This window comes from Atractosteus spatula, chromosome 5 (assembly GCF_055471065.1).
Source record: "Atractosteus spatula isolate fAtrSpa1 chromosome 5, fAtrSpa1.hap1, whole genome shotgun sequence".
Lineage (NCBI taxonomy): Eukaryota > Metazoa > Chordata > Actinopteri > Semionotiformes > Lepisosteidae > Atractosteus > Atractosteus spatula.
Window position 1 is genome coordinate 13,789,936 of NC_142710.1, and position 9,523 is coordinate 13,799,458.

At 59.3% G+C, this 9,523-nt stretch overlaps 2 protein-coding genes across 3 annotated transcripts; one reads left to right on the top strand and one right to left on the bottom strand.

The window, feature by feature from the left end:
- Positions 1-46: 46 nt before the first annotated feature.
- LOC148834224 (uncharacterized) lies at positions 47-4,744 on the bottom strand. The gene is made up of 3 exons (XM_088916942.1): positions 4,309-4,744; positions 3,252-3,773; positions 47-2,830 (listed from the first exon to the last, which is right to left on the bottom strand). The coding sequence occupies exons 1-3, from the start codon at positions 4,706-4,708 to the stop codon at positions 2,322-2,324; spliced, it is 1,431 nt and encodes a 476-aa protein (XP_088773068.1). The 5' UTR covers positions 4,709-4,744; the 3' UTR covers positions 47-2,321.
- Positions 4,745-5,162: 418 nt separating this feature from the next.
- LOC148834225 (uncharacterized) lies at positions 5,163-9,362 on the top strand. 2 transcript variants are annotated; one of them, XM_088916937.1, is made up of 2 exons: positions 5,163-5,622; positions 7,053-9,362. In XM_088916937.1, the coding sequence occupies exon 2, from the start codon at positions 7,172-7,174 to the stop codon at positions 8,777-8,779; it is 1,608 nt and encodes a 535-aa protein (XP_088773063.1). In that variant the 5' UTR covers positions 5,163-5,622; positions 7,053-7,171; the 3' UTR covers positions 8,780-9,362. The 2 variants fall into 2 exon arrangements, with proteins under 2 accessions (XP_088773063.1, XP_088773064.1); XM_088916938.1 differs by having other exon boundaries at positions 5,249-5,793.
- The last annotated feature ends 161 nt before the right edge of the window (positions 9,363-9,523 follow it).

Here is a 9,523-nt window from a genome sequence, read left to right on the forward strand (position 1 = left end):
TAAGAGTGGGGTGTTTCTGTGGTAGTTATCTCACTTGTGATGCAAGCAAGGGGACAGTTGTTTTAATATTTTGCTGCGGGCATTTCAACAAGTATACAAAACATCAAAAACGACGACTTTATTCTTGCAAGTACACTTGTAGAAACAATGAATCGATTTTGGACATCATGTGGCACTGTTTTTAATTGATTGACCGTTAGTTGGAAGTGCATTAATCACCTGCATGTGCTTGTGCTCCCAACACCCACTACAGCGACACGTCCGGGCCGGTTAATGAAAATTAGAAGGTGCGTGGGCGGAGAGGGGTACAAGCTGTGTCACCCCACCACGTTCCCCCAATAACCTCCCCGCACAGGGTCACCCGCTTTTCCTGGGCATCTGTCACCGAAATCCTCAGCTACAGGACATGCCAGGGGTTTTCCAGCCGCCTTCCCAGCATGCAGTGCGCGTCATCTGGGCCCGTTCCCACAGAGCTGACTGCTGGAGGAAAGGGTCAGGTCTGAGGAGTGGAGTGGAATGAAGTGGAGTGGAATAGTGAGAAGTGGAGTGAAGTGGAATAGAGTGGAGTAGAATAGCGAGAAGTGGAGTGAAGTGGAACAAAGTGGAATGGAATAGCAAGAAGTGGAGTGAAGTGGAATAGAGTGAAGTCGAATAGCGAGAAGCGGAGTGAAGTGGAATAGCGAGAAGCGGAGTGAAGTGGAATAGCGAGAAGCGGAGTGGAGTGGAATAGAGAGAAGCGGAGTGGAGTGGAGTGGAACAGAGTGAGGGCTTCCGTACTGGTGGGGGAGGTGTGAACGCAGGGGGGATCTCGGTTTAGAAGATTAGAGTCGAGTACAGTACAGTGAAGGTAAGTTGAGTCAAGTAAAATAGTGTGGAATGGAATGGAGGGAAGGTGTCTGTACTGATGGGGGAGGTGTGAACATCAAACCCTAACCCCGTCCAGCTCAGGTGTGAAGAGGCCCAGTCTATTGTGCCAGAACCGGACATAGAACACCCGGGTCGGGCAGCTCCTGTCCTCCGAGTTTGAGCTGAGCTAAGGGTTTGGAGAAGAAGCCAGATCACCTGGCTTCAGCTCCGATTCTTTTGCCAATTCAAACATTCCTGTTAAACACGTTAGACTGTGGCCCTCAAGAGTTGGTTACCAACCAGGCCTCATTCCCCTGCCACAGGATCGAATCCGACCCGTGAGCCCGAGGACAAGTTAATGTAATCGTAGGTGCAGGGCTGAGTGACCTGGTGTCGAACTGCAGTCCAAGCTGACACCGGGTGCTCTGGGCCTCCCGTTGCCCAGGAAACCTCTTGTATCAGCACCGGTAACATCACACACAGGTAGATTAAAACTTTCCTGGCAGGAACACTTCCTGTAACATTCGACGACCCCCCCCGGCCAATCAGAGACCTTCCCTTCTGCAACATGACGCAGCAGATCAGCTCCTGAGATCCCTTGTCTTTGGAGGCTGGAGGATGACTGTTCCCACCCGCACCCCCGGCATGCATCCGCAGTGTTCCTGTGCTCCAGCGGGTGAAGACAGAACCGCCCGCCGGTCCCACGCTGCAGCCCAGCATTTCTCCCGTCCCCGACCGGTTCCATTCCCAGCACCCTCTGCCCTCTCCCTACAAAGTCACGCCCGCAGAACCGGCACGACCCACTCTTCCAGCTCCGGAGCTGGAATGGGAACCGCCCCCTGTCCCGCTCTGTTCCCATTCTTCCCGCGATGTTTGTTCTGGAGAAGCGGCTCCACTGTCTGTTCCCCCACTTCCGGGACCCAGAATGAAGATCGGGATGTTGGATCCTTGCGATCTCTCGTTGGGAACAGGGAGGACTGCGCCCTAGTGAGAATGACCCTGGAAGCACCAAGGATTCTGGGACAGCAGGTGACACTGGTCTCCTAGTGAAACTGGCAGGGGGGTGGGGGGGAATTGCAGTACGCAATTCCACCTGCAGGCCTGCTAGGGGACAGTGTTCCATAGGCGCCAGGTCGGACAGACACAGCTCTGAGCTGAACGGTTCCTCCTCTGGACAGGCGGACCGATTACAGAGCAGATCAGAAGATTTTAAAATGCCGCCATGCTGAGGAGGGGTGTAGGGTTGTGTTCTGATCCAATTATTCAGAACCCCCCCCCAGGGCCCTTATCTCCTGTGTCCTCACCTACGGATTTAATGGTTTAATTAGTTCTCTGCTGCTGGTGGACAAGGGCTCCTCTCGCGCCTTCCGAGCACAGGCCAGCAGGAGGCGCTGTTCCTCCCTGTCCGGGCAGCTGCAGGGCAGCCGTAGGGCCACACGCCGAGACCAACCCGTCCCGGATCAGAACCGGTGGCCTCAGGGCGCGACGCACTTGTGCTTCTTCAGGCTGTGCAGGTGGCGGAAGTTGCGGGCGCAGCGCGTGCAGCGGTAGGGCTTCTCGCCCGTGTGGATGAGCAGGTGGCGGCGCAGGTTGTCGGAGCGCCGGAAGCTCTTCCAGCACTGCGGGCAGGGGAAGGCGCGCTCGCCGGCGTGTGAGCGCTGGTGCAGCCGCAGCTGGCCGGCCTGTGGGAAGACCCTCCCGCACTCGGGGCACCGGAACCCCCGCGGCCCGAGCTCCGGGGGGGGCGGGCCCGGGAAGGGCGCCCCCTCGCCGCGCCGGGCGCCGCACGGCCGCCCCTCTCCCCCCGCGCAGACCCGCCTCCCGCACCTGAAGCAGCCGGCCGCGCGCTGCCCCACCGGCTCCGGGACGTCCGGCTGCACCGCCGCAGGGAGAGGCATGCTGTCCCGCGAGCCCTCGGGCGGCCCACCTCCGTCAGAGACGCCCGCGGGGAAAGGAGAGCGGGGGTCCACTTCTGTTTCACCAACTTCAGGACAGAGAGGGAGGGGGGGGTGGGAGGATATAAAGAGAAGGAGGGGACAGAGGGAATGGTGAGAGGGGGAGGAGGGGAAGAGAGAAAGGGGAGAGAGATGAGTGCTTCTGCCAAGGGATCTAACAAGTAAAGCACGGCCACAGGCTGTGGGAAAAGCTCTGAACTTGCTATGGTCCACCGCTTCTCAGCCATGCTTCCAGCACACAGACAGAGCACTAGTGCACTAGGGCACACCGAGTCCCCAGAGCACTAGTGCACCGGGGCACACCGAGTCCCCAGAGCACTAGTGCACCGGGGCACACCGAGTCCCCAGAGCACTAGTGCACCGGGGCACACAGAGTCCCCAGAACCCCAGAATGGATGGATTGGACTAGAATTTATTGCACTGCAGTCCCTGGGTATTGTTCATACTCACTCTTCACACAGATCACCAGTGCCCCCTGCTGGTCGGCAGCAGTCCAGTCCTGCTCGCACCTCTCCTCTTTGACCTGGAGTGAGGGCTCTGGCCCGCTCCCCCTCTCCTCTCCCCCGGCGCCATCCGTGGGCCCCGGAGCTGCGTCCTCCCCGCCCGTGCAGCGGGTGTCGCCTGTCTCCAAGACGAAGGGGTCCCGCTCCACCTTGCACGCCCCCTGCTGGCCAGAGTGTGGATCAGCATGGGAGTCGTCCATGACCTGCGGGCCCGGCCATGCGGTGCCGGGCCGCTGAGTTCTCCCTTGTGTGCGTGTTTCACTGGGGCTGGGCGTGCCCTGCAGGAGGGAAATCGAACCCGGTGCAGAAGAGGTGTTGTCAGCACAAGGAGCTCTCAGATCCGGAATGAAAGCGAAATCTGGTCTGGGCAGTTCCTCCTGACCTACACCAGGGCGGCGCTGTGGAGGCGTGCTGTTGCACCACTGCTGGATGCAGGAGTTGCCCGTCATTCCATAGCAGTCCTGGTGGCCTGTAGGAAACGCAGACGTGATCTCATTTTGCTCACAGAGCTGTACTGTACTGTGCTGTAACTGTCACTCAGAGCTGTGCTGTACTGTGTGACTGTGTGTCAAAGCTGTACTGTACTGTGACTGTGACTGTGACTCAGGGTGTCAGAGCTATGCTGTACTGCGTTGTGACTCAGTGTGTCAGAGCTGTACTGTACTGTGACTCAGTGTGTCAGAGCTATGCTGTACTGTGTGATTGTGTGTCAAAGCTGTACTGTACTGTGACTGTGACTCAGGGTGTCAGAGCTATGCTGTACTGCGCTGTGACTCAGTGTGTCAGAGCTGTACTGTACTGTGACTCAGTGTTTCAGAGCTATGCTGTACTGTACTGTGACTGTGACTCAGGGTGTCAGAGCTGTACTATACTGCACTGTGACTTAGTGTTTGAGAGCTGTGCTGTACTGTGTGATTCAGTGTCAGAGCTGTACTAGACTGCACTGTGACTCAGTGTTTGAGAGCTGTGCTGTACTGTGTACCCCAGCGTGTCAAGATTCGTACCGTGCAGTGAGGCTGACTGACCGCTAGCGGCTGCCGAGGGTGTCGTCTGAGTGTGGCGTTCCTGCCCGCGGCCGGTGCTCCTGCTGTTCGCGGACAGACACTGTCGCGCCGTTCGCAGCTCCTTCTGCGCCAGGCGCAGTCTCAGCTTCAGGCTCTCGTTCTCCTGCGCGCTGCGGGCGAGCCGGAGCTGGAAGTCGGCGAAGCTCTCCTCCACCAGCTTGGCGATCTCCCCCACGGCCGCCTTCAGCAGCAGCCGCATGACGGAGTCGAGCTGCGCTCGGAACGCCGCCGCCGTCGCCGCCTCCGACATCCCGGGCAAGCACTGAACCTCACCAGCAAGTCCAACCTGGAACCTAAACTGCGCCGTCGACTCCGTTTCGCCCCCGAAACAGGCACGCATCCAGCGCAGTTCCGCCTTCCTGGCTGGAGCCACGCCCCCAGCGGGGTCACCGGGTCACCCGCCTACCGTAGTGTCGGCACGATCGGCGCAGTTCGATTTCTAGGGTCCAGAGGAGCGCAGGTCTGTATGCGCTGACACTACAGTGAAATCGAAGACATGCGCCAGACTGCCCTACATTTAGGACAGGTGTAATCCCCCGCCCGTAGATTTCAGTTCACTACAGGTCTTTGAGCCTCCCTGCAAATTCAATCTGGAAATGTAATCAAAATAAATACTAAACGGTGCTCTTGATGTTCTAGTTGCCACACTGCGCGGATTACTGGTCTCTGTTTGGGATGATCCCTTCAATTGCACCAGCAGCACACTATGTAACAGCAAAAAAAAAAAATCCACTCCCACAGACAGCTTTGCGGTGTGGTGGTCGGCATTTGAACTCGGAACTACAGCGGTCATTCGAATCTGCGCATCATTATTGTCCTGAGCAGCCGCAGCTCGTCTCGCTGCAGAAACCTCATAATCCTGCGCCCGGAACATCGGGGGGGGTTGCATGAATCTGTGCTTTAAACAAACGGTGTGTGGACTCAGGCGCCGGCGCCTGTCCCCATCTGTCCCGACGGGGGGACAGAGCGCAGCTGGAGCAGCAGCCCTGAACGAGCGCAGCTGCTCGCAGGCGCTGCGCAGACGTGCAGCCGCCTTCCCCGCACATCCCAATCCTACAAGCCTTGCCTCCCGTATTTATATCGGGATCTTGTTTTGTTTTCACCCGTTTTGTTTCTTCTTGGCCCGCGACCGTGCCTCGCACCGCTGAGGACATACATACAGACACGCCAGACCTCCGGGGTGCCGTGGCGGAGCGAAGCCGAGGCGGACGGTCTGGCGGACCGGCCACGGGTCTGCGGGAGTCCCGGGACGAGGTGGGTGTGTCTCCAGCGAGCGCCGGCGCCGGGGAGCCAACCGCCTGTGACGGCTGGGACACCGTGACCGGCAGCTGAGTCGCCTCTAGCGCCGGTCCCGAATGGGACTGGGTCCGGGTTCGTGAACTGCAGCGTCCGGAGTCCAAAAGAGGCCAGGATCAAGGAAATACAGTACGTCAGGGACACGGGTAAACACGGTTAAACAAAATGTCTTGTTTCGAGACCCGAGGGTGTCGCTAATGGCGATGTAACGAACGATTCGGTGCCGTCAGGCTGTGTCGGTGCAAACACCGTGGCGGGACAGACAGACAGACAGGGGTGTCCCGGAGATCCCCAGTCCTGCAGCTGCGGCCGATTTCAGGCTGGACCCGGACGTGAAGGACTTGTACAGGTCCTGAGAGCAGGTCTCAGGGGTCCAAACACCTGCTGGCTTTCATTCCTGCACAGTGTCATTACTGAAGTGAACTAACGAGTTGCTGACTGGAATATTTGCAAGTTTCTTTTCCTGCTCTGAAGTTTTGGGTTGTAGTTTATGACCTGCAGTGGTTTACAGGGGCCGTCCAGCAGGTTTAAGAGCTGACAACAGCTGAGATGTTTCAGATTGAGTGGCTGTTCCCGACTTCCTTGAACTGATCAGCTTACCGACCTGATCAAACCCTCAGGGGTCCACACACTGGCCTCAGGGTCCAGGGTGGGACGGCAGTGCTCTACACTGGAATCCTCTCCAGTGGCACTGAGACTCCACATGCTGCACACAGGCCTCGGCCTCAGGGTGACTGGACAGACCCGTTGCACAACCCCCTGGACTCAAGATACGATTTTTATCGTGGGGCCCAGTACCTGCAGGACAGTTTAAGAAGCAGGAAGCAGAAGCATCGCCGGTCTGTTGCTGTTTCCTCTCTCTAGCGAGCCCATCTGCTCATCCCTCAGACAGCGGATCGGAATCGCCTCAGAAAGCCTCCGCTTCCTGCTTTTTCAGCCGTCCTGGAAGTACTGGGCCAGAGGAAGGGGCTGAGCCAGGACGTGTGGTTCAGGACGGCTGGGAGGAGTGGACAGGAAGTTCAGCTCTGAAAGTCACCTGAACAGCTGTTTTTCCCAGACGCTGGTCAGGTGACTTGAGGGCAGCAGCTCCTTCCCCCAAAGCCTTCTGGGAAATGTGGCTCAGACAAGAATTTCCATTTTGTCCGAACCTGCTGCCCTCTTACACTTGCGTCTTGTTTATTGCTAAATAGTGTTACACAGACTCTCATTAACGGGTTCTGTCCAACTGGTTCTGCAGTCCAGCGGGTCTGGTCCTGTTGTCAGCTCCTGGAATGTTTACCTGACATTACAGTTAGCACTGCGGCGCAGCGTAGAACAGGCTGGCTTTGTTCATTCTAGACATTTCAGCTGCTCCCAATGTAATCTGATGTCTCTGTTAACTCTTTCAGGCCGGGCCTGCGAATCCGAAGCCCAAGGAAAACTGAGCACAGGCCGGGCCGGAGAGCAGGCATAGGGATCAAGGGGCTACAAGATCCGGGCTCCTCCCCACACTGTAGGTCTCCCTAACATGCAGCCTCCCGCCGCGACAGAGCTGGGGTTCGAGCCCGTGCTAGGGTGTGGCCAAATTAAAGCTGAGCCCGAACAGTGCGCCGGCATCCCATCTGCCCCGAGCGCAGAGCTGGGCTCCAGCAGAAGAGGCTTCCCAGTCCCTGATCGCGTTAAACAGGAGCCCCTCGGCCTGGGTGACATCAAGTCGGAACTCGGCCCGCTGTACGCCCCCATCAAACAGGAGCCACACGGGCAGGCGGAGCCCGGAACGGCACCGTCTGCAGGAAGCCCAGGCGAAGTCGAACCCGTGTCCTCCGTTTGGCGCGTCCCCCCCGAGCCTGCGCCAGAGCCGTCAGGCGGCGGCGGTGGCCACGTCTGCGCCCAGTGCAGCAGGAGCTTCGGGTCGGAGGCCAGCCTGCGGACGCACCGGCGCACCCACACGGGCGAGCGGCCCTACTGCTGCGCACAGTGCGGCCGGAGCTTCGCCCAGTCCGGCGTGCTGAAGCGGCACCAGCGCATCCACACAGGCGAGCGGCCCTACAGCTGCGCGCAGTGCGGCCGGCGCTTCAGCCGCGAGTGCAGCCTGGAGAACCACCGGCGCGTGCACACGGGCGAGCGGCCCTACGCCTGCGCCCTCTGTGGCAAGTGCTTCGGCCAGTCGGGCGTGCTCAAGACCCACCTGCGCACCCACACCGGCGAGCGGCCCTACAGCTGCACGGAGTGCGGCCAGCGCTTCAGCCACTCGGGGGCGCTGGAGACGCACTACCGCGTGCACACAGGCGAGCGGCCCTATGGCTGCACGGAGTGCGGCCGGCGCTTCAGCCGCGCTGGGCAGCTGAAGACCCACCTGCGCGTGCACACCGGTGAGCGGCCCTACGGCTGTGCGCTGTGCGGGCGCGGCTTCGGCCAGGCCGGGGACCTGAGAAAACACCTACGCGTGCACACGGGCGAGCGGCCCTTCGGCTGCGCGCTGTGCAGCAAGAGCTTCAGCCAGTCGGGGGCGCTGGGCTCCCACCGGCGCACCCACGCGGAGGACCGCCCCCATGGCTGCGCCCGCTGCGGCAAAACCTTCGGCCAGGCGGGGGAGCTGAGGGTGCACCAGCGTGTGCACATGGGCGAGAAGCCGTACGGCTGCGCCCAGTGTGGCAAGCACTTCGGCCACACGGGGGCGCTGGAGATCCACCGACGCACCCACACCGGTGAGCGGCCTTACTGCTGTATCGCCTGCGGGAGGAGCTTCGTGCAGCTGGAGCACCTGAAGGCCCACCAGCGTATCCACACCGGTGAGCGGCCCTACGCCTGCGCCCACTGCGGCAGGAGCTTCAACCGAGAGTGCAGCCTCACTAACCACTGGCGCACGCACACTGGCGAGCGGCCCTACTGCTGCGCCACCTGCGGGAAGAGCTTCGGCCAGCTGGGCACCCTGCGGCGCCACCAGCAGATCCACACAGGCGAAAGGCCGTATGGGTGCACGCAGTGTGGCAAGAGCTTCGGCCGGGCAGGCGCCCTGAGAGCACACCAGAGAGTCCACACCAGAGATGGGCTGGAGGCAGGAGCCCCACAGTCTGCAGGTACAGACAGGAGCCCTGAGAGCACTGCAGAGTCCAGCTACAGACAGGAACCCTGACAGCTCTGCGCCAGCCTCTGGAGATCCCTGAGCTCCTGTAGTGGGGTTCTCTCCTTACACTTAAGCACTTTTCTGGACACTCCACTCGAAGCATTTTTAGTGGGGACTCCCCTCCACCACTACCATTGTGCTAGCGCATGGGTTAGCGCCTCCCTACTGGCTCCTCTAACACCTCTTCCAGCAGCAGCCTCAGCTTTCCCAGGAGTCTCCCATCCAGGTACTGACCAGGCTCACACCTGCTGAGCTTCAGTGGGCTGAAGGCTGTGAGCTGCAGGGTGATATAGCTGCTGCCTACACACTGGTCAGGGCATCTCCTTTCCTAGCTAAGAAATTAGAGTGGCGTTGCGAGTGCTGTCATTTGGAGAAGACGTCCCTTCTCCAAATATGTCCCTTGATACGAGGGCGATAGATTTGCTGTTGCCATGTTAGAGTTGGGAATCAGTATGACTTTGAGCTCCTGAGTGGAGGGTCATGGGTTCGAGCTCCAGGTACCGGTTTGGTACTGTACAAGTAAATCTTTGCTGTCAGCCAGAATTCGAGCTCAGTTGGCATGTCTGGTTTAATAAAGGATCAGGAAAACTGATTTTTGTGTCCTGTGGTTACAGTGACAGACAGGAGCCTGGGGAGAGAGGCTGTTTCTTGTTAGTGACGATCACAGAGAATAATACATTCGTTTGATAAGTGTGTTAGAGCATCACCCGCACACAAGTCCTGTGGTTACAGTGACCGGAGCTGAAGCAGAGA